The 24,845-nt window shown below is 39.9% G+C and overlaps 1 protein-coding gene and 1 non-coding gene across 2 annotated transcripts in view; both read right to left on the bottom strand.

Annotated features, from left to right (window-relative positions):
- Positions 1-275: 275 nt before the first annotated feature.
- SNRNP40 (small nuclear ribonucleoprotein U5 subunit 40) overlaps positions 276-24,845 on the bottom strand; it is a 40,019-nt gene continuing 15,449 nt past the window's right edge. The window contains exons 5-10 of the mRNA XM_038531312.1: positions 15,523-15,645; positions 9,598-9,718; positions 7,419-7,501; positions 6,063-6,124; positions 1,527-1,630; positions 276-792 (exon numbers count right to left, since the gene is read on the bottom strand). Coding sequence (XP_038387240.1) covers positions 743-792; positions 1,527-1,630; positions 6,063-6,124; positions 7,419-7,501; positions 9,598-9,718; positions 15,523-15,645 — 543 coding nt within the window. The 3' untranslated portion in view covers positions 276-742. The remainder of the gene's footprint in view (positions 793-1,526; positions 1,631-6,062; positions 6,125-7,418; positions 7,502-9,597; positions 9,719-15,522; positions 15,646-24,845) is intronic.
- On the bottom strand, positions 8,269-8,375 carry LOC119870598. Its single transcript, XR_005356249.1, has one exon. It is a non-coding gene; the product is annotated as a U6 spliceosomal RNA (small nuclear RNA).

Here is a 24,845-nt window from a genome sequence, read left to right as displayed (position 1 = left end):
AAAACTGGGTTCTTTTAGACTTGATCACCACTTGACTGGTATGTCTCTAGCAGGAGAGAAATCATTTATTATGGATAATTATTCTCTGGGAATTATTTACTCTGGGAGTAAATCTAAAAAGATGAGAAGGGGGGAAAAAAAAACCCTAAACATCCCTGTAAAATAGTATCTTGGAAATTTAAATGGAATGTATCCCCCCAGCCACATCATATCCAGGTCAGATTTATAGCGATCAAGCTTCAAAGAAAAGACACAATAAATCCAATCCACATGGCTCTTGTAAAAAGGCATCTATTTGGTTTTTAATACAAAATGACTCAGAGAAACACAGAAAGAAAAATATCATACAAGCCAGTTATTGAATTAAAAAAAAAATCCCCAATGAACAAATTTCAGTGACATTCCCTGTCTTTGGCTTGTATTAGGAAACAAGAAACTACAAACCAACCTGTGTCTGTCTCTTTGAAGAAATCTTACTTAAAAAAAAAAGAGGAAAAAATCCCAAACAGTTCCTGAAATCTGGCCGGTGGTTTTAGAGGCCACTGTCAGCTTGTCTTAATCATCCTGGTGGAAGGGGTACCAGTGGTTGCTGGAACATGGCCACCTCCTCTTTGCTTTTTCCTAGGAATGGTCTTCATCTGAAGGGAGGCTGCTAGCCTGGGCACTGCTGGATGCCACTTATGACGCCTGAGGTCTCAGGGGTCAAGCAGCCGTTGGGGCGGGTGTCTTCCATTCCGTATCTTCACTGAATCTCCCCCATATACAGTCTCTTGTCACTGGATGCTGAGAGAACTGAGGTGAAGAGAATGAAGAAGATAACTGGAACTAATGAAGGCTCAAGGAGACTTGGTGCTCAAGGGCTCTTGTGTCAAGAGCCAATTTTGGTATAAAAGAGCAATTGGATTTAGCTTAAATTCCCCTCCTCTTCAACACCACTCACAGGAAACTGTAGCCTGGCTTTTCAATCCAAGTCCTCTTGAAACCACAAGGGTGGACTGTGTTATGGAAAATGCATTATCAGGGTCCAAACCCTGATGTCCCACATCAGCCAAACCCCATAAAGAAGACCTTCTCAGCCATTCTAGGGAAGAATCGATGTCTGTGCCAGTCATTTTGTAAATGTGTTTTTGCTTGTTATAGTTAGCCCTGGAGAAAGTCATACTTTCTTCTTAAATTCAAGGCCCACTGTTTAATTAGCTAGCCAATAAATATCAAGTTGCAATTTATAGCTGAATATTAGAAAATATCATCTTTTAAAAATCCAAATACATCACTGAAACACAGACTTGAAACAAGTAAACTTAAGAGAACTAGAAACAGATTAACCAGTCTCCCTTTGAGATTAAGAAAATGGAACATGCTCTTCCTGTCACCATTTAAAACTATGGTGAGACAATCAAGGGACAGCCATAAAGACTACCTGGAAATTCACATATGACAGATATCCACCTCTGCCTTTCTATTTTCAGGGGCCCTTTAGGGAGATTCCCACAGTTTCCCTTTCCCCAAAGTCAGGACAGACTTACTGATTGGTTCATCAGGGTGGAAAGCCACTTCATTGATGGAGCCAGCATGTCCAGGCAGCTTATACAAAATCCTCCGGCTTGTGGTATCCCACACATACACAAACCTGCAAGGTATCATGAGGAGCAATGCTAAAGCTTCCTAGAGCTGAGAGTAGGGTAGAGGCATGGCTTTTTAAGAGAAATGGAAGCAGAGATTTATTTATTTACTCCATATTTACTGAACTGTGTTCTGATGTTTAGAAACTAGAAATATAGATTCTGAATAAGGGATGGATCCTGCCCTTGAGTAACTGAATAGAGATACAGGAATAAACTATAAGCATTACTGGTATTTTATTTATTTTTAAGATTTTATTTATTTATTCATGAGAGACACAGAAACATAGGCAGAGGGAGAAGCAGGCTCCATGCAGGGAGCCCAACGTGGGACTCGATCCCGGGTCTCCAAGGCTCACACCCTGGGCCAAAGGTGGTGCCAAACCGCTGAGCCACCCGGGCTGCCCGCATTACTGGTTTTTATTTTATTTTATTTTATTTTATTTTATTTTATTTTATTTTGTTTATTTTATTTTATTATTTTATTTTATTTATTTTAATTTATTTTATTTATTTATTTTATTTCAATTTATTCATTTATTTAATTTAATTTATTTTATTTATTTAATTTAATTAATTTATTTTTATTTTATTTTATTATTATTTTTTTTATTACTGGTATTTTAAACATAAGTTTTTGGAATAGGAAAGAACATGGAGAAGAAAGATAGTTTTTCCTATGGTCCCCACACAGAAATCTTCAAAGAATGCCTGATATTCATCTAGGATATCTTATAGGAGGTTGGGAGCCTAGGGTTGCAGATTCACTTGAGCTGCTCAGTTTTGCATTCAAATCACAGAGCCCAGAGAAGGGACAGAAAATTCTGTGCGATAACACAACCCAAATATATATACTTGACTCAATCTGGCACTGAATTCATGGGAATCCCATGACCAGACCAGCTAGTCTAAATTCATTTTACAGATAAGAAAACTAAGGTACAGTAACTCTTCGAAGGTGACACAGTTCATCACTGACTCAGTGGCAGAACTAAGGTGAAAACTCAATATATTCCAGTATTTTCCTTTCTCTTACCACCCTCCAACATCTTCTATTTCCCATCACTCCTCAGAAGTTCTTTTGACCTTTAACCTTGCTTGGATCATTTTGGGCTGAAGAGTAAAATAAAGAGACATGATCTTCATATGACCATGCAAAAATAATCTGTTGGTAAATTTAAAAGGCTGGTGGTTTTCAAACAGGTTATAAACATTATTTACATATTTGTTTTGTTTAGTCAACACCTAAAAGGGTACAGTCACCAGTACTTGTTTATAAAATGCCTAGTGCTGGGCAGCCCCAGTGGCTCAGCGGTTTAGCACCGCCTTCAGCCCGGAGCGTGGTCCTGGAGACCTGGAATTGAGTCCCACGTTGGGCTCCCTGCATGGAGCCTGCTTCTCCCTCTCCTCTGCCTGTGTCTCTGCCTCTCTTTCTTTCTGTGTCTCTCATGAATAAATGGATAAAATCTTAAAAAGAAAAAAATGCCTAGTGTTGATGTGACATTACATTTTTGGTCTAAAATACAACTAAATGTGAGCTTCTTATTTGCACTGTTTAGCTCTCAAGGACTAGGCTCCATAGGAACTAAATAAAAGTTCCAAGCAAGATGGAAGGAAAGCAGGAAGCCCATCTGCCTCCAGACTCTTTGGTTCTGATGTTCATATTTTCCCTATAGGTGTTTTTTCTTGCTATGCACAAATAACGCCCTCATGAACCTAGCCCAGGATGATATGGTACAGTAACAAAGTCTATGAGCTCAGGAGTCCGAAAGACTTGAGCTCAAGTCTCATGCACCCATTTACTCACTAAGAAATCTCAGACAAGTAACTTCTTTAAGCTCCTCTTTCCTTAGTTGTGATGATAGGAGACCACACTGATCCCATAGCTTGGTTGAGACAAATGAGATGATACATGCAAAGCAATTGGCATGCAGGACAACAGCTGTTATCATGACGGATACATTCATCATCACAACAGAAGAACATGAAGACAACAGGCTGACTAACGTACTCATGGCAGACAGACTAGTCTTCCCATAGTCCTGGACAGGAACTGTTGAAGGGTTTTGATTTTGAACATGAGGAGGGACGTGATTTGCAAGAAGAGAGGGGGAAACTTGCCAAATCCAGGACAAGCTGAAAAGCAGTTTTCTGAGGATACACTTCCCAGGCACATAAAAGCCAGCAGAACCCCAGATCTCCAAGGGTTTACTTGAAGGCCTCACTCTCCATGGCTGCCAATTAGATGCTAAATTTAGAGGGGTTCCTTGTCCTCCCCTTGCTTTGGCACGGCCACATTGGGCAGGAACCGGGTTCCTTACATAACAGAGCTGCTTGCTCACTTGGGGCTAACTGGCGAGGTAGCCTGAGATGTGGCCAACTCCAGTAGGGAGCCACGCAGGCTGTGCCCAGACCGGAGCCATGTTGTCCATATGTAAGGTTTAGGGGACAGTGGGGAGGGAAAGAGGTAAGAGGACACTGAAAATCAGAAAGGGCCAATGGCAGAAACAAACTGCTCAGAAGAAAAGCTTAGGCAAGTATCATTTCAAAGCTTAACTACATAAAAAAGATATCTCTGCTGAAAATTATGTAAAAACACTTAGAATGGTTCTTCCCCTGTCAAATGCACCTTAGCCTGTGGGCCTGTTTCTTACGGTCTTCCTTAGCAATTGACTACTGAAAATCCCTTAGATTCTCTCTGCAAGGCACCTCTCTACACCACCAGGATGCCACCATGTGGCACCTAGACCCTTTACTCCTAGGAAACAGCCCACTACTTGTCCCTTTATCTCAGCATTCAGATTGCCATAGGAAATTAAAAAAGTGGATTCTGGAATCTTCAGGTGTGTTCGTCATTATTCACAAGCAACACGGTGTGGGAACAGATCAAGGTGAGGCTTCTCTATGGCTGTGCTAGGGCACTTAGTAGAGGAGAAAACTCTGGAATATGCTGAGAGCCCAAGCTAGCCCAGGAAAGGCTTTATGTTTATAAGATGGTGCCTGTTTTAGAAGGGTAGTAGGAAAATCTTTAAACAGATAGAAAGATGGGGTTAAGTTAAAAAGGGTTTAGACAGCTTCCAATGGAAGCTAGAGTCTGCTATCAGAGGGCCTTATCACTCTTTACCGTTCTGTACCTGTGGCCCAACAGCCTGGGCATGGACACCCGCATCCCCACCTCTGACTCTCTCCCAAGGATGGGTCACCACATATACCAAATGCAGCATTCTGACACAAGAATTCTCCCTCTTCTCTTTCTAATTCATCACCAAATGGCTGAGCCAGTCTAAACTGACAGCTAAGGAAGTCTCATAGTCTCTGAATTCCGCCCAGGGTCAGAAAATACTTGGCTCACATGCTGACACAACCTGCATCTAGCAATCATGGGACCTTTTTCTGTTTTTTCTCTCTTTTTTTTTTTTTTTTTTACAGATTTTACTTATTTATTCATGAGAGACACAGAGAGAGAGGCAGAGACACAGGCAGAGGGAGAAGCAGGCCCCATGCAGGAAGCCCGATGCAGGACTCAATCCCGGGTCCCCAGGATCACACCCCGGGCCGAAGGCAGGTGCCAAACCACTGAGCCACCCAGGCATCCCCCACAACACCTTTCCTATTGTACCCACACCCCACTCTGAATCCTCAAAACAGACAGCCATTATGTATAGCTGAGTTGACACGCTAGATGTGACTGAGATGTGACTGATGTCCTCCAGCTAGGAATTCATTCATATAATATTCACTAAGTGCTTAGAATAGGTCAAATACCACCCCGGGTTCAGAGATGACTAAGACTCATCCTCTGACCCCTGGGAGCAAATAATTTAGTGAGGTGCCCCACTCTGTTTGTCTTACTGTAAGATGTAATGAATGCTGATAAAGGTTAGATGTATAAGGTATGATGACAGGGTAGAGTAGAGAGTGATTAGTGCTAGGGAAAGGGAGAGGGCCAGGCAAAGTTTATAGACAGAACAGAGATGATTTCTAAAAAGATAGAGAAGTCTAGAGAATAGAGAAGAGGGGATAGGAGAGAGAAGCCTGGAGGCACAAGGGGTGTAGGAAGAGGGAAAGTTGCATGTGAGAGAAGCACTGTGGCGATGGTTGGGGAGGTGAGTACACGACACATATTGGAATGAAGCACGGCAGAAGAATCTGATGAGGGAAACTGGAACCAGACTAGGAGTCTAGATTTTACTTTGATGGCAAAGGGAATCCAACAGAAGTGAGTAAAGTGTTTACTCTCCAGGTCAAAAACATATCCGCAGAGTAGAAATGATGTGCTTGTCTGACATGATCTGTAGGCCCCTCACATTGCACACAGCTTCCTCTCTAAGGACAGCTTTAAGTGTCTGCTCCAGCTTGGTATCTGCAGTTAATGGATTACACACGACAAGGTACCTGCAGAACTCCATCATTCTTTACCTCATACCCGGTAATCCTTACCTGTCAGCTGAACCAGCTGCTATCTTGCTTCCATCAGGTGACCAAGAACATCTCAGAAGATTCTATAAAGATGAATAAGCAGTAATTCAATGAATACAATAATGTACCAAACCCTTATTAGACTATAAAATCACTGAAAGGAAGACTTTAAATTTCTTTTTTTTTTGAGGGAGGGGGTCCGGGGGAGGGGCCATTTTAAGCAGGCTCCACATCCAGTGCAGGGCCTTTTGTGGGGCTTGATTCTACAACTCTGAGATCATGACCTGAGCTGAAATCAGAAGTCAGCAGCTTAACCCACTGAACCACCCAGGCACCCTGAGACATTAAATTGCAATTATCTTATATTTTTTGTGGCCTAAGATAATATACTGTATTTCATATAACATACAAACCAACTGCAGAAAATGATTAATTTACAGTAAATTAACAGTAGACCTGGCAACAAAATTTTATTTTACCTACAAATGAAGGTTCCCTTTGCTCCATTTATTTTGATCCTCATTAATAATTTTATCTTGAAGGAAAATAAAAATAAAACTGAATTCAATGAAAAATAAGATTTGATTTATAAAGTAAAACTGAATCAAATGGACTTTCAAAATAAAAACATTAGTCTCTATTAACAAATTATCTGGAAGAAAAGCTGCTATCAAGAGGTGAGCTAGGACTTGAGAGTAAAGAAAAAATTTCTCTCAAACTTTGGGCAGTGGCCCTTCCTGAGGAGAGGGATATATTATTCTCAGGGCTCTAAGAGCTGATCACTGGGAAGGTGAGGGGAGCCACTGGGTAACAGCCAGGAAGTCTGGGTCCCATATGAAACAGACCCAAGAGGGTCAAAGTTTCTAAGTAAGTAAAAGGATAAGAATATCTTGTTGAAGTCAGAAGTCTTAAATTGCAAGGGGGCCCTATCACTACCAACCTATGTGACTGCTTTCTGCACTATGTTTCCATTAATTTTATTTCTGGCAAGAACAGTTTTGATGGAGAATAGTATTAACTGGAATGCAGCCCCTTCTTAGTAAAGCTACTGCCCTCTATCCTTAGACCCCCTCCCCACACCAACAAATTTAGATATAATGGACATAGAACATTGTTTTAGTTTTAGGTGTATAACACAATGATTTGATGTATGTAAATACTAGTCTTAGCATTATCTTAAATATATCTTTGAGTCAAACTGACAGCAAACTTAGTAAACTCTTTTGCCATGCAGAACTCGCAGAGACATAGGCAGAGGGAGAAGCAGGTTCCATGCAGGGAGCCTGACATGGGACTTGATCCTGGGTCTCCAGGATCACACCCTGGGCTGAAAGTGGCGCTAAACTGCTGAGCCACCTGGGCTGCCCCAGAACTCACCTTCTCAAAGTTGTGCACATTTCCTTGAAATATCTTCACACACCTCTCTTTAGGAGCAAATGGCCGGACATCCCAGACCCGCACTACAAACAGAGCAAAACAGTTATGGGCCAGAGGCCTCCTGAGAACCCACCTGAGATCAGTGTCATGTCAATGACAAATGCTATTTTCTGGGTGAAGGAAGGCCAACATGGTATACTATAAGGTACACGGTAAGGCTTTCACACTGCCACCCCCAACAGACATGAAATGCATTAAAATTCCATTAAAAAGGGTCTAAGACCACAGAGGAAACCTGTGGGGGCTGGAAGGGGACATGCCAAATGCATGGCTAGGGGGTCTGCAACAGAAAGTAGCTGGATGTGACATTAATTTCAACAAAACATTTGCAAATGACTCCTCTACCAACCCCAAAAGTCACATCTGACAAAGCTTTACTATGACAACATAAATACCACTGACTACATTCAATCTATAAAATCCAAACTCAGGACTGATTAATTTTGCTCATAGGGATACCTGACAGTCTAAATTTGAGCAAGGTCAAATATATCAAGAGAGCATTATACTAAGAATCAGAAAAGGTGAACTCTGATTCTCATTCTAGCTCTGTTATACATATGGGTAGTATCAGGTAAAAAGTGAGGTTGTGTTTTGGTCTCTTCTATAAAATAAGAATACTACTTGTTTTTTTTTTTTTTTTTTACAAGAGTACTGTAAGTATCAAATAAGAAGATATATGTGACAGGGCTCTAAAAGGGTAGAGGCAATAGACAAAAATAAGGATTTTGTCATTTTATTAAATAGCTATAACAAAAAATTCTTATTACTTTATTTTTTAAAATTAAAAAAAAATATGGAACGCTTCACGAATTTGTGTGTCATCCTTGCGCAGAGGCCATGCTAATGTTCTCTGTATCGTTCCAATTTTAGTATATGTGCTGCCGAAGCGAGCACAAATTCTTATTACTTTAATAGCCATTTAGAGAACCTCATCTTTCCTCACTGTGAACAATACTCGAATTAGTCAATAGTAAACACATCAAAATCAGGATATAAACACACACAGTAAGCAGTGGCTACAGCTGTTGTTAACAAATGCTTTTTCAATAGTGGAATTCAAGTGATGTCATTTTAATTGAGTGTAATAAACATAACAATCCTAGGATTCAGACAGGCATAGAAAGGTGAAGGTAGGTGTGAAAGTTTGCTATTGAGCTGAGAATACAGTTAGAAAGTAAGGATGTTCATTCATTCAAGAACTACTTATTCAGCACCTGCTGAGTGCTAGCACGGTTTTCATTACAAAATGTCAGTAAAAGCATTTCAGTTTCTTTCTTTCTTTTTTTAAAATATTTTATTAATTTATTCATGAGAGACACAGACTGAGAGAGAGAGGCAGAGGCACAGGCAGAGGGAGAGGCAGGCTCCATGCAGGGAGCCTGATGTGGGACTTGATCCCGGGACTCCAGGATCACACCCTGGACGGAAGGCAGGCGCTAAACCGCTGAGCCACCCAGGGATTCCCAGCATTTCAGTTTCTGACAAGCCTTTGAACTTGTATGGGGAGGTGAGTGGACATCTCTCAGCTCTCCCAATACTAAGCATATAATCCATCTTCCTTTTTGCCATAGTAAGCCCATTCTCCCACGTGGCAACACTAAACAAGCAGAGACAAGTCTGTTTGCGTGAATGCAGAATGTTGTGATGTTTTACTGAGGACCTCCATCCTACCAGTGCTTTGGCATGGGGAGGGAGGACACACTGGCAGAAAGACTGCAACTCTAAGAACAGCTCTACAGGTCATCCAACTTTGGTGCACTCGGTGTTCTAGAACTGCTTTGGATGGATCTCAACAAACTAATAATTATCAAGAGTTTAGTACACTGCATGGCTCAACAGCATACCAGAGCTGAAACAGGTCTTAAAAGCTATGTGCAAAGTTGCTTAGGGATTAGATGGCAGATCTGGGACAGGAATCGTGGCTTTTTGACCATATCTTCTAAAGCTTTTTCTATTACCATGTGTTCTCCTAATTGCCCTTGTAGAAACCTGCAAACCACCCTTGACTCTTTCCTTTGATCCACATTATCCCAGTATACATTTCTAAACCCAATGCCCACTTTCCTTGTAGTCTATAGTGACTGGGCCCTTTAAGAGCTTTCCTTTCCAAAGTTACCTGTATTGTCCATTGCATTGGACAAGAGATAAGAGCCTTCAGAACTTAAACTCAGGCCAGTCACTGAATCTGCATGGCCTCTCATGGTGTAGGTTAGCTTGTTTTGGCGCAAGTCCCAGACCTACAAAAAAATAAAAATAAAAAAAAGAGGTACTCCCAGAAATCAAATTGAGAATAGCAAAAAAAAAAAAAAAATATAGTTACTAGTCAACTGCCTTGAGAAACTGGCATCCCTTCTCAATCTGGCTATGGGCCAAGAGAGAAAAAAAAAAAACCTCTTATCTTTTGCAATTTTTTTTTTTTTTAGAGAGAGAGCAAACATGAGAGGGGGGTGGGAGGAGGGGGAGAGGGAAAAAGAGAACCTTAAGCAACCTCCATACCCAGCAGGGAACCTGACATGGGGCTCAATCTCATGACCCTGCGCTCATGGTCTGAGCCGAAATCAAGAGTCGGATGCTTAACCAGCTGAACCCCCAGGTACCCCTCTTGTTTTTCTGAAAAGGGAGTCAAAGTGACTATGTCTGACTAAAGGGCTATAAACTAATGTCAAATATTATAATAAAGTTTAACAAAAATTAAGAATTTACAGGAGTTCTTTTCAAATTATAAATGTATTAAAACTTTAAAAACTAAAATCTTTAAAGATTTATTTTTTTATTCATGAGAGACAGAGAGAGAGAGAGAGTCAGAGACACAGGCAGAGGGAGAAGCAGGCTCCTCGCAGGGAACCCCATGTAAGACTTGATCCTGGGACTCCAGGATTATGCCCTGGGCCAAAGGCAGGCACTAAACTGCTGAGCCACCCAGGGATCCCCAATAAATAAAATCTTTTTTTTTTTTTTAAGATTTTATTTATTTATTCATGAGAGACAGAGAGAGAGAGAGAGAGAGGCAGAGACACAGGCAGAGGGAGAAGCAGGGCTCCATGCAGGGGGCCCAATGTGGGACTTGATCCGGGCTCTCCAGGATCATGACCTGGGCCAAAGGTGGTGCTAAACCACTGAGCCACCCAGGCTGCTCTCCAATAAATAAAATCTTAAAAAAAAAAAAAAAAAAAGCTTAAACTATGCATCTTAGGGATCCCTGGGTGGCTCAGCGGTTTAGCACCTGCCTTTGGTCCAGGGCATGATCCTAGAGTCCCGGGATTGAGTCCCGCATCAGGCTCCTGCATGGAGCCTGCTTCTCTCTCTGCCTCTCTCTGTGTCTCTCATGAATAAATAAATAAAATCTTAAAAAAAAAAAAAAAAAAGTTAAAAAAAAAAACTATGCATCTTAGCAATTAAGACTTAACTTTTAGAATTACAGAAAAATACGTGAACACATCATTTGAAAAGGGCATTATGATGAAACACACATGTATAGAACAAGGCAATACACAGAAATATAGTTGCTTAAAAATTTTCATTAGAAAATGTGGCTAGAAATAACCTAATGTCAAACAGGGAAAATAAATGGTTCATTAAGTTATGGCCCATAAACACACTGCAACACTGTATGACCTTATGCTAGAGATAGTAGAGTGGAAAGGGTAAATTGTAAGACTTATGTGTTATTGGGCCACTAACCCTCCTCTAAGCCTGTTTCAGGTCTGTAAGATGGGGATAACAACATTTACTTCCTATGGCTGTTGAGAAGGTTACAAATAGAAGGCTTAGCAGATGCCTGGTACACAGCAGGCCCTCAATAATTGGTAGCTATTATTAAGCAACTCCTAAAAATAACTCTGAAGACCAAATACAAAAATGTTCCAATAATAAGTTATTAAGCTAATAGGAAGATACAAAACAGTATTTATATTTACATAGACGGAAAGTATATAAAAAATATAAAGGTAATATAAATAGTCTGGAATGTCATATGGAAAAAGAATAGCAATTTTGCTAAGGTCATTGGTATAATATAGAATTTCCTCCAAATCTGATTTAATATTGCTATGTAGTTTTTCTAAGTGAAATTAAATAAATGTTTTTGCTCCCTACTTAAGTAAGGCACTTCTCTTACCTAGAAATGAGTTTGATGTTGATACATAAGCTAGACAACTCCACTTTCCCCATCAATAACTCACTCATGTGTGGAACCCAACAATCATTTTTGTGTCAGGATGTTTGCTGCCTCAATAATCAGGAAAGCTTGAAATGGCTGACGTTTTCTGTTCAAGCTATTGTTCTTCCTCTTCAGAGAAGGCATTGTTGAAGTCTTTAGCTTTTTAGGAGAATATAATGTGCCATCCCTTGTAGCACTTGGACACCATTTTCAAACCTTCCTTCTTGAGGCCTGCACACACTATTGGTGTACAGCCAATGTGTATCTGGGATTTGTTACAGAAAGAACTAATTTAAGCAAGATGTTTTGCAAATGCCCAAATCAGTTGTTCAGTGAATGTTTGGGCATCTGGTTAGTGGGCATCGACTCTGTTTTCATGCTAGAAACAGTATAGAGTAGAAAGTTTTCCCAAGTTTTTGGAGTCTTGTTTACTTTTTTCTTTTTAAGATTTTATTTATTTATTTAGAGACAGAGTGCAAGCATGAGTGTGGGGGAGGGGCAGAGAGAGAGGGCGAAGATGATTTGCCGCTGAGCAGGGAGGCCTGATGTGGGGCTTGATCCCAGGACCACCTGAGCCGAAGGCAGACGCTCAACTGACTGAGCCACACAGGCACCCTACTGTGTACACTCTGATAAAAAAATATTTCCTGAAAACAAAGCACTGGCAGAAAAATATTGGAATGTTTATAGATAAATCAGACTTTTTAGTTTAAAAAGATAAAGACTACAAGGCTATGATGTAAACTTATAAAACATATAGTGTCAAGGCCCATGGCTGGTGCTGTTGGAGAAGCATATGACTCTTGACTTAGGGGTCATGAGTTCAAGCCTCACATTGGGTATAGAGATTATAAAAAATAAACAAACTTAAAAAAAAAAAAGGAAAAGAGAAAAACACAACATATAGGATAAGTAGGAACTATTCACCAAATTATACAAAACTAGAATAAGGGATCTTCTCAAAGAAATATGAAGGTCGGTCATTCATTCATTCATTCATTCATTCATTTTCTAAGTAGGCTCCATACCTAGCATGGAGCCCAATGCAGGGTTTGGATTCATGACCCCGAGATCAAGACCTGAGCTGAGATGAGGAGTCAGTCAACTGACTGAGCCACACAGGCACTCCTAAAGAATATCCTTTTATAAAAAAGCTAATGATATATGTAATTATTGTACTTATGGAACTTTATTTACACATTCTCTATATATGAGATAAATTTGGCCTTCAGAACAAAACTGGCATGACTGAGATTAGCTACCTGTAGAAACTGTCTATCCCAAGAGAAGGAATAACATACAGTGTACAACTCAGAGGACACTGAAAACCTTCACATCCTAGAAAGGGATTGAGTATCCCTTAAGGACTATAGCATAATTAAATATATCTGTTTATAGAAGACCCAGGAACAGTCTAGGATAAGGAAGGAAGAATAAGCCACATTGTATGTGGTAAGAAGGCCTTCCTTGCACAAGAGTATTATTCTTAAGCTAGTCTATCCCCAGAGTGGCATCAAATTCTCAGATCTTAAGTAAAAGAAACCAGTCTCAAAAGGCTACATACTGTCTGATTCCATTTGTATGATATTCTAGAAAAGGAACTACAGAACAAAGAACAGATCAATGGTTGGAAGGAGTTAGGAAGAGAAAGAAGGCTTGACCTAAGTGAACACTATGAAATTTTGAGGGTGATGGAAATTGTTCTGTACTTGTTTGTGGTAGCACACTAATCTATGCAAGCATAAACATTCATAGAACTGTACACTAAACAAACACAATTTTGCCATATGCAAACCTTATAATAATTATTTTATTTTTTTAATGGGAATTTTTTTTAAATGTAAGCTTTATGCCCAATGTGGGAGACTCGAACTCATGATCAAGAGCTGCATGCTCTACCAACTGAGCCAGCCAGGCACCCTTAATAATAATTTTAGAAGTATATAAATTATGATAGCTTAATGACACTAACTTACTGTCACATGTATAAGATGCCCTCTAGTGATTCTAAAGCTAATGGGCTCCCAAACTTCTCTCTGGGAAATATTGTATTAGCTATTAAGACAATCAGATTAAGTTCCCATGCTCTGATTCCACATTCTCCATACAGTTATAAGGTAGAAAAGCGATGGAAAGTTAAATTTTCGAAATGGTCAATTTTCAAGTATTATGGGACATCCAAGTGGGGTAATGCTGAGAGGCTGGTTGTATACATGGGTCTAGACCTGAAGATCCAGGCTGGGAATACAGTCATCAGCATAGAGATATCAAAGTCACAGACGTGGATGAGAACTATCCAGGGAAAAGGTATATATGAGAAGAGCACCTAGGATAGGACCTTGGGGAATAATGACAAAGAAAAAGACAAGATGACTATCTACTGAATTTAGGAACAGAGAGGAAGATCACTGGTGACCTTCAGGAGAAGAGTATTAGTGAAACAATGGAGGCAAAAGCCAGACTAATGAGGGGTGATCAGGAGACCTGGAGTGGAGGAATGAGATGAGGCGAGGAACTGAAGACAGTGAGTGTAAAACAATCATCAGGGGGCATTTCTCCCAGGTATTAAGAGCAGGACTCTGAAACCCAAGTCTGGGTTTTGCTGGGCCTCTCTTAATTCAGTTTCTTCATCTGTAAAATGGCATTAATACCATTTATTTCATGTGAAGTTTAAATGAATAATAGAAAGCTCTAAGAACAATGCCTGACACAGAGGTAGCACTATGTCACATGGTAATGATAACATTATTACTACCATCACCACAAAAGAAGCCTGGCTGTGAAAGGGAAGACTGACAGGGCAATGACAAGAGGAAGTGGCACAAAAGGAAGACTCTCCTATTCAACACCAAAGCCTGAGCATGATGCTGACAAGACGACAGCAGAAGAGCAGGTGGAAAACAGAGGATCTGGGAAAACAGATAGTTTTAGGACCCAGATAGGAAAGTTGAAATCCTTCCACTGAAGGGACTACCTTTACACAAAAGCAAGGACATTTCATCCATAGTAGCAGCAGAGGAGGCAGGGAGGGAAGGGTGCATGGCACAATTTTTAGGTAGGGACAACAGGAAGCTGGATATTTTACCCACTGGTTACCACTCTAAAGGTAAAACACAAGCTGAAGTCAAAATCTTTGAAACACTTAAGGAAGCCAACAGACACAAACTGTACCCACTCCTCTATCCCCCAAACACTTCATATCCACTGGCATTTGTTATGTCCAGAAACTCTGCTAGCTGTTCTAATGCATTAGGTTCATTTAACCTCTACAACAACCCTATGAGGTAGGTGTATTGTTATTAAGAGGCTTATAGAAGTTAAAGAATTTGCTTACAGTCCTAAGAAACTAGAATATGATATAACTGGGATTAGAATCCAAGTCAATTACTCAAAAGCATGAGCTACACTATCCTGCTGCATGGACTGCTGCCACTCTCACATCATTACCACCTTCTCTCTTTCTCGGCTGTGGATGCCCCAAAACTTCCTTTCCACAGTCTCAAAGAGAAAGACACACTGAGAGATCAGAGTTGAGAATCACAAATTGACTCAATGCTATCTCAGCAGGCCAACAAAGTGGAGGAAAAAAAAGGCTGTGGAAGTCTTTAGGCAGGGAACGCATTCTTCACGTTCACAGGCTCCATATATGGGACTTCACACTTCACATAACTGTCTGGTCCCTGATGGTATGTATATGAGCTGCAATGCAACTCTTGACTTAGAAGTCAACAAAGATAGGACGAAAGAAAACAAGATTTAAGTTACTATTTTCCTTGTAGTTGGTACAAAGTGCAAAGCTACCATAATCTCAGAAGTCTGAAGAGATTACCTCTGTGAATAGAGACAGGTGAAAAAGAAATGTAACACAAACATTAAACATACCTTGATATCGTTATCTATTCCACCAGAAATAATCTGATCACTTGTATCATTGAAGGTCACAGCTAACACCTGATAGGTGTTCTGAAATGTCTGGATGGCTGCTTTCTTCCGGATGTCCCAAAGCTGAAGCAGAAGAACAGGAGGGTCTATAGTCAAACATAATTCTAAGAAGTAATTGCATAATACATGCTGAAGTTCAAGGACTTTGTACAAACATATTTTTAACAGGGATTCTGTTCAGAAACTTGTCTGGATATTCTAGTAACATGGTGAGAAGTGACCACAATTTTGCCAACATATCTGAAAGTTGGGAGAACAAATCATTTTGGTCATATTTTCAGACTCCTTTGGTAAAGTATGAATGAACATAGCTCATCAACATGCCCTCAGAATGGAAATCCTCTACTTGCTTAGTTCATATGCTCTTAGCACAGCAAGGATGTAAGACCAGTGTTTTCAAATTGTAGATCAATGGGCTATGGCTTACATTAAAAAATAGAGAGGGGTTACATAAGCGAAAATGGCAAAGTAAGGAAAGCTAAAAGGCTGTCCTACAAAAGCAGAGAATTATATGGCAAAAGAATTGGTAGAATCAACTTTATCAGAACTCTAGAAACTAATCAAAAGTTTGCAGCAACCAGGCAAATGTTTAATGAGGGGAAAAACCCTCCTGAGTCTTAGTAAGAGAGTTTTATAGTGTTTTAACTTACTCTGTCTCTATCTCCTACTCAGCAAGAGCTTTGAAGACAATGGCCCATATTCCCAGTATTGGTTCCTAGTACCAGAGGGAGCAGAATGGACCTTATTCTCAAAGAATTGTGCTTGTTTTTCACTGTCTGGTGGCTCCTTGAAGGATAAACCTAAAGAGTTTGACTTTATTTTGCCTAATCTGGAACTGTGCCAGGGCAGAGGCATTTGTCTAAAACACTGAAAGGCAAATGCATTAGCCTCTGCTGTCTGAGGCCAAGGATGACAGTTGGGGCAAACCACAGATAAACCAAAAAGCCCAGGAGGAAACCTAGGAATGAGACAATCTTGGAGAAAGAGGGCTCTGCAAAGCTGAAGTATTCCTAGGACTCTAGAAGGCCATTTGCATGCCGGTGTCTGGTACATGCTCAGAAAAGACCTGAGAAGGCCTTAAGTTCTCTTCTCACTGATCTGCTGGGCTCTGCACAAGCAGGGAGTGAAGGCTAATGCAAAATTGTAAATTGCCTGGTAAAGACAGACCCAACACACCCACAGTGAATCTGTAAAGACTGGCAGAGTTGTTTTTTTTTTTTTTTTTTACCATAAGCGATTAAGAAAAACTCTGCTGAATCAGTAGTGAGTCACTAAGCTAATAAAACAGATTTCAGGGATCCCTGGGTGGCGCAGCGGTTTAGCGCCTGCCTTTGGCCCAGGGCGTGATCCTGGAGACCCGGGATCGAATCCCACGTCGGGCTCCCAGTGCATGGAGCCTGCTTCTCCCTCTGCCTATGTCTCTGCCTCTCTCTCTCACTGTGTGCCTATCATAAATAAATAAAATAAAAAAAAAATAAATAAAAAATAAATAAAACAGATTTCAGTGGCTACACATGGCAAATAATACAGACTTTACAAAATTAGTTCAGAAAAATCACTAAACAGGGGTGCCTGGGTGGCTCAGTTGGTTGAGTGGCCGACTCTTGGGTTTTGGCTCAGGTCATGATCTCAGGACCCTGAGATCCAGCCCTGTGTTGGGCTCTACACTCAGTGGGGAGTATGCCTGAGATTCTCTCTCTCCCTCTGCCTCTCTCCCTGCTCATGCTCTCTCTCTAAATAAATAAATCTAAAAAAAAAAAAAAGAAAAAAGAAAAAAGAGAAAAAGAAAGAAAATTCATTAAACAAATAGCTACAACAAGCAGCAACAACAAACCCTGAGGAGAATATAATTTCCAGAGTTACCACATTATAACATTTAAATGTCCAGTTTTTAAGAAGAAATTATGAGGCACAGGCAGCCTGGGTGGCTCAGCGGTTTAGTGCCACCTTCAGCCTAGGGTGTGATCTTGGAGACTAGGGATCAAGTCCCATGCGCTCCCTGCATGGAGCCTGCTTTCCCCCCGCCGCCTGTGTCTGTGCCTCTCTCTCTGTGTCTCTCATGAATAAATAAATAAAATCTTAAAAAAAAAAAAAAAAAAGGAAATTATGAGGCACAAAAAGAAGCAAAAAAGTATGGCCTATACAGAAGAAAAAAAGAAATGAAGTCTTTTAAAAAAATGATGGGACAACTGGATAACCATATGCAAAATAATGAAGTCACACCTTTATCTTATACCATATGGAAAAATGTACTCCATGTGGATCAAAGATCTAAACATAAAAAACTATGATATTCTTAGAAGAAAACATGAGGGTAAATCTTCATGGCCTTGGATTTGGTGATGAATTATTAGATATGACATCAAAAGCACCAAGTGACCAAAGGAAAAAAACAGATAAATTGAACTTCATAAAAATAGAAACTTTTAAAAAAAATTTTATTTATTCATGAGACACACACACACACACACACACACACACACACACACACAGAGAGGCAGAGACACAGGCAGAGGGAGAAGCAGGCTCCATGCAGGGAGCCCGACGTGGGACTCGATCCTGGGACTCCAGGATCAGGCCCTGGGCTGAAGGCGGTGCTAAACCCGCTGAGCCACTCAGGGATCCCAAATAGAAACTTTTGTACATCAAAGGATAGATGGTATCTAGAAAATGAGATGAGACAACAACCAACAGTGGGAGAAATATTTGCAAATCATGTATTTTTTTTTTTTAGATTTTTATTTATTTATTCATGAGAGACATAGAGGGAGAGAGAGAGACAGACAGATACAGGCAGAGGGAGAAGCAGGCTCCATGCAGGAAGCCCGATATGGGACTCAATCCCGGGTCTCCAGGATCACGCTCTGAGCCGAAGGCAGATGCTCAACCGGTGAGCCACTCAGGCGTCCCACAAATCATGTATTTGATAAAGATCTAGTATCTAGAATAATGAACCCATAGTCCAACAACAATAATGCAGAGCCCAATAAATGGGCAAAGGCCCTGAGTAAACATTTCTTTTCAGAAGGTATAAGCACGAGAAAAGATGCTCAGCATCATAAATCATTTGGGAAATGCAAATCAAAATGATTAGACTGCTTCACGCTCACTAGGATGGTTATGATTAACAACAACAAAAAGGAACCACAGAAACTAATGAGTGCCAGTGAAGATGTGGAGAAGTTGGAACCCTTGAACATCACTGGTGGGAATATAAAATGATGCAGCTACTGTGGAAAAGCGTGGATATTCCCCAAAAAGTTAAAGTAGAATTAATATATGACCCAGCAATCCTGTTCCTAGATATATACCCAAGAGAAGTGAAAATGGGTATTCAAACAAAAACTTGTGCACTAATCTTTGTAGCAGTGTTAAAAAGGGATGAAGTATTAATACACGTTATAACAAGGATGAAGCTTGAAAATATTAAGCTGAGTGAAAAAAACTGGACACAAAATGAAATGTCCAGAAGAGTAAGTACATAGAGACAGAAAGATTAGTGGTTGCCAGGACTGAAAGGGAGAAAGGTACTGACTCCTAAGTGGGCATGGGGTTTCTTTTGGGGGTAATAAAAATGTTCTGGTATTGGCTCATGGTGATGAGCACACACATTGTGAATGTACTGGAAGCCACTGAATTGTCCACCTTTTAAAATGGTTAAAAAGGTGTATTTTATGTTTGTGAATTTTACCCCAGTTAAAAAATATATAGAAGAAAACATCCCATATACAAAGAGTTGGTTCATAAACACAGACGTACTAAAGGGAATATACACTGGGTCATAGTATAAAATATATTCCTTAATGCGGATTGTGATTAAAAAAACATTTAAAAATTACTATGCTTAGACCACCTAGTTTATTTTTATTTTTATTATTTTTAAAATATTTTATTTATTTATTCACGATAGACACAGAGAAAGAGAGAGGCAGAGACACAAGCAGAGGGAGAAGGAGGCTCCATGCAGGGAGCCTGACCTGGGACTTGATTGCGGGTTTCCAGTATCAGGCCCTGGGCTGAAGGCAGTGCTAAACCACTGGGCCACTGGTGCTGCCCTAGACCATCTAGTTTAATCTCAACTTTTATGGATGGGCAAACTAAAGCTTAAAGAATCAACTACCTTGAAGAAAAATACCCAGCAGGTCAATAACAAAACAAGGACTAGAATTTAGTACTGTCTGATTCCATTACATTCCTGTTGTATTTACTAAAATGTGTGTTAATTTCTTGTAATTACTAAAGTAATATATGCTTGTTAAAAAGTCAACATTTATTTTCAATGGCTGTCTGATTTATTTTTTAATGTTTTTTTAAATTATTATTATTTTTTAGATTTTATTTATTTATTAGAGAAAGAGAGATACAGGCAGAGGGAGAAGCAGGCTCCATGCAGGGAGCCCAATGTGGGACTTGATCCCGGGTTTCCAGGATCACGCCCTGGGCCGAAGGTGGCGTTTAACCGCCGAGCCACCAGGGCTGCCTGCTGTCTGATTTATTAATAACAGATGATAAAGATTAGGTAGAACAATTCTAGAACCCTGTACTCTAAACAACTAGGCTCTATTTTTTTTTAAATAGACATATATAGAAGATGGCAGAAGAGTAGGGTCCCCAAGTCACCTGTCCCCACCAACTTACCTAGATAACTTTCAAATCATCCTGAAAACCTACGAATTCGGCCGAGATTTAAGGAGAACAGCTGGAACGCTACAAAGAGAAGAGTTTGCACTTCTAACAAGTACAACTTGTTTTTAGCCACTCTGCACTGAGCAAAATGACTAGAAAGAAGAACTCACCACAAAAGAAAGAATCAGAAACAATACTCTCTGCCACAGTTACAGAATTTGGATTACAGTTTGATGTCAGAAAGCCAATTCAGAAGCACAATTATAAAGCTCCTGGTGGCTCTGGAAAAAAGCATAAAGGATTCAAGAGACTTTATGACTGCAGAATTTAGATCTAATCAGGCTGAAATTAAAAATCAATTAACTGAGATGCAATCCAAACTGAAGGTCCTAACGACAAGGTTAATGACGTAGAAGAAAGAGTGAGTGACATAGAAGACAGGTTGATGGCAAGGAAGGAAGCTGAGGAAAAAAGAGAAAAACAATTAAAAGACCACGAGGAAAGGTTAAGGGAAATAAATGACAGCCTCAGAAGGAAAAATCTACACTTAACTGGGGTTTAGACAGTGCCGAAAGGGACAGAGGACCAGAAAGCATGTTTGAACAAATCATAGCTGAGAACTTCCCTAATTTGGGGAGGGAAACAGGCATTCAGATCCAGGAGATAGAGAGGTCCTCCTCTAAAATCAATAAAAACCGTTCAACACCTCGACATTTAATAGTGAACCTGCAAATTCCAAAGATAAAGAGAAAACCCTTAAAGCAGCAAGAGACAAGAGATCCCTAACTTATATGGGGAGAAATATTAGATTAACAGCAGGCCTCTCCACAGAGACCTGGCAGGCCAGAAAGGACTGGCAGGGTATATTCAGGGTCCTAAATGAGAAGAACATGCAGTCAAGAATACTCTATCCAGCAAGGCTCTCATTCAGAATAAGGAGATATAAAGAGCTTCCAAGATAGGCAGAAACTGAAAGAATGTGACCACAAAACCAACTCTGCAAGATAATATTAAGGGGGACTCTGTAAAAGAAAGAGGACACCCAAAGAAATAATCCACAAAAAACAGGGACTGAATAGGTATTATGATGACACTAAATTCATATTTTTCAATAGTAACTCTGAATGTGAATAGGCTTAATGATCCCATCAAAAGACGCAGGGTTTCAGACTGGATAAAAAAGCAAGACCCATCTTTAGCTGTCTACAAGAGACTCATTCTAGACCTAAGGACACCTACAGCCTGAAAATGAAAGGTTGGAGAATCATTTACCATTCAAATGGTCCTCAAAAGAAAGCAGGGGTAGCAATCCTTATATCAGATGAATTAAAGTTTATCCCAAAGATTGTAGTAAGAGATGAGGAGGGACATTATATCATACTTAGAGGATCTATCCAACAAGAGGACCTAACAATCATGAATATTTATGCCTCTAATGTGGGAGCTGCCAAGTATATCAATTAATAATCAAAGTAGGGATCCCTGGGTGGCGCAGCGGTTTGGCGCCTGCCTTTGGCCCAGGGCGTGATCCTGGAGACCCGGGATCGAATCCCACGTCGGGCTCCCAGCATGGAGCCTGCTTCTCCCTCTGCCTGTGTCTCTGCCTCTCTCTCTCTCTCTGTGTGACTATCATAAATAAATAAAAATTAAAAAAAAAATCTTTAATAATCAAAGTAAAGATATACTTAGATAATAATATACTAATACTGGAAGACTTCAACACGGCACTTTCTGCAAATGACAGATATTCTAAGCCCAACATCTCCAAAGAAACAAGAACTTTATTATTTATTTATTTTTTAAAAAAAGATTTTATTTATTCGTGAGAGACAGAGAGAGAAAGGCACAGACACAGGCAGAGGGAAAAGCAGGCTCCATGCAGGGAGTTCGATGTGGGACTCGATCCCGGAACTCCAGGATCACGGCCTGGGCCCAAGGCAGGGGCCAAACTGTTGAGCCACCCAGGGATCCCCGAAACAAGAGCTTTAAATGATACACTGGACCAGATGGATTTCACAGAACTTTACATCCAAACGCAACTGAATACACATTTTTCTCTAGTGCACATGTAACTTTGTGGTCCAGAATAGACCACATACTGGGTCACAAATCAGGTCTCAACCAATACCAAAAGATTGGGATTGTCTCCTTTTTCAGACCATAATGCTTTGAAACTTGAACTCAATCACAAGAATAAGTTTGGAAGAAACTCAAACACGTGGAGGTTAAAGAGCATCCTGCTAAAAGATGAAAAGGTCAACCAGGAAATTAGAGAATTATAAAGATTCATGGAAACTAATGAGAATGAAGATACAACTGTTCAAAATCTTTGGGATATAGCAAAAGCAATCCTAAGAAGGAAATGCATTGCAATACAAGCATCCCTCAAAAACTCAAATACACCAGCTAAACTTGCACCTAAAGGAACTAGAGAAAGAAGAGCAAATAAAACCTACACCAAGCAGAAGAAGAGAATTAAGTAATGATTTGAGCAGAACTCAATGAAATAGAGACCAGAAGAACTGTAGAACAGATCAACAAAACCAGGAGTTGGTCCTTTGAAAGAATTAATAAGATAGATAAACCATTAGCCAACCTTATTAAAAACAAAAGAGAAAAGACTCAAATTAATAAAATCACAAATGAAAAAGGAGAGATCACAACCAATACGAAGAAAATACAAACGATTTAAAAAACATATTAGGAGCAGCTATACACCAATAAATTAGGCAATCTAGAAGAAATGGAAGCATTTCTGGAAAACCACAAACTACCAGAACTGGAACAGGAAGAAACAGAAAACCTAAACAGGCCGATAACCAGGGAGGAAATAGAAGCAGTCATCATAAACCTCCCAAGACACAAAAGTCCAGGGCCAGATAGCTTCCCAGGGGAATTCTATCAAACATTTAAAGAAGAAACAATACCTATTCTACTAAAGCTGTTCTGAAAGATACGGAATACTTCCAAACTCGTTTTATGAGGCCAGCATCACCTTAATTCCAAAACCAGACAAAGACCCCACCAAAAAGAATTATAGACCAATATCTCTGATAAACACAGATGCAAAAATTCTCAACAGGATACTAGCCAATAGGATCCAACAGTACATTAAAAAGATTATTCACCACGACCAAGTGGGATTTATCCCCGGGATGCAAGGCTGGTTCAACACTCGTAAAGTAATCAATGTGATAGATCATATCAACAAGAGAAAAAACAAGAACCATATGATCCTCTCAATAGATGAAGAGAAAGCATCTGACAAAATACAGCATCCATTCCTGATCAAAACTCTTCAGAGTGTAAGGATAGAGGGAACATTCCTCAGCATCTTAAAAGCCATTTACGAAAAGCCCACAGCAAATATCATTCTCAATGGGGCAACACTGTGAGCCTTTCCCCTAAGATCAGAAACACCACAGGGATGTCCACTCTCACCACTGCTATTCAACAGTGTACTAGAAGTCCTAGCCTCAGCAATCAGACAACAAAAAGAAATAAAAGGCATTCAAATTGGCAAAGAAGTAGTCAAACTCTCCCTCTTTGCAGATGACATGATACTGTACATAGAAAACCCAAAAGACTCCACTCCAAGATTGCTAGAACTCATACAGCCATTCGGCAGTGTGGCAGGATACAAAATCAATGCACACAAATCAGTGGAATTTCTATACACTAACAATGAAACAGAAGAAAGAGAAATTAAGGAGTCAGTCCCATTTACAATTGCACCCAAAAGCATAAGATACCTAGGAATAAACTTAACCAAAGAGGTAAAGGATCTATACCCTAAAAACTACAGAACATTTCTGAAAGAAATTGAGGAAGACACAAAGAGATGGAAAAATATTCCATGCTCGTGGATTGGAAGAATTAATATTGTGAAAATGTCAATGCTACTCAGGGCAATTTACACATTTAATGCAATCCCTATCAAAATACCATGGACTGTCTTCAGAGAGTTAGAATAAATAATCTTAAGATTTGTATGGAATCAGAAAAGACCCCGAATAGCCAGGGGAATATTATAAAAGAAAACCAGAGCTGGGGGCATCACAATGCCCGATTTCAAGTTGTACTACAAAGCTGTGATCATCAAGACAGTGTGGTACTGGCACAAAAACAGATACATAGATCAATGGAACAGAATAGAGAACCCAGAAGTGGGCCCTCAACTCTATGGTCAACTAATATTCGACAAAGCAGGAAAGACTATCCACTGGAAAAAGGACAGTCTCTTCAATAAATGGTGCTGGGAAAACTGGACAGCCACGTGCAGAAGAATGAAACTAGACCATTCTCTTATACCATACACAAAGATAAATTCAAAATGGATGAAAGATCTAAATGTGAGACAAGAATACATCAAAATCCTAAAGAACACAGGCAACACCCTTTTTGAACTTGGCCACAGCAACTTCTTGCAAAATACATCTATGAAGGCAAGGGAAACAAAAGCAAAAATGAATTACTGGGACTTAATCAAGATAAAAAGCTTCTGCACAGCAAAAGAAACAGTCCATAAAACTAAAAGACAACTTACAGAATGGGAGAAGATATTTGCAAATGACCTATCAGATAAAGGGCTAGTATTCAAGATCTATAAAGAACTTCTTAAACTCAACAGCAAAGAA

This window comes from Canis lupus, chromosome 2, assembly GCF_011100685.1.
Source record: "Canis lupus familiaris isolate Mischka breed German Shepherd chromosome 2, alternate assembly UU_Cfam_GSD_1.0, whole genome shotgun sequence".
Lineage (NCBI taxonomy): Eukaryota > Metazoa > Chordata > Mammalia > Carnivora > Canidae > Canis > Canis lupus.
The sequence above is the reverse complement of the archived record's forward strand: the minus strand, read 5'-3'. Positions and strand labels throughout refer to the sequence as shown.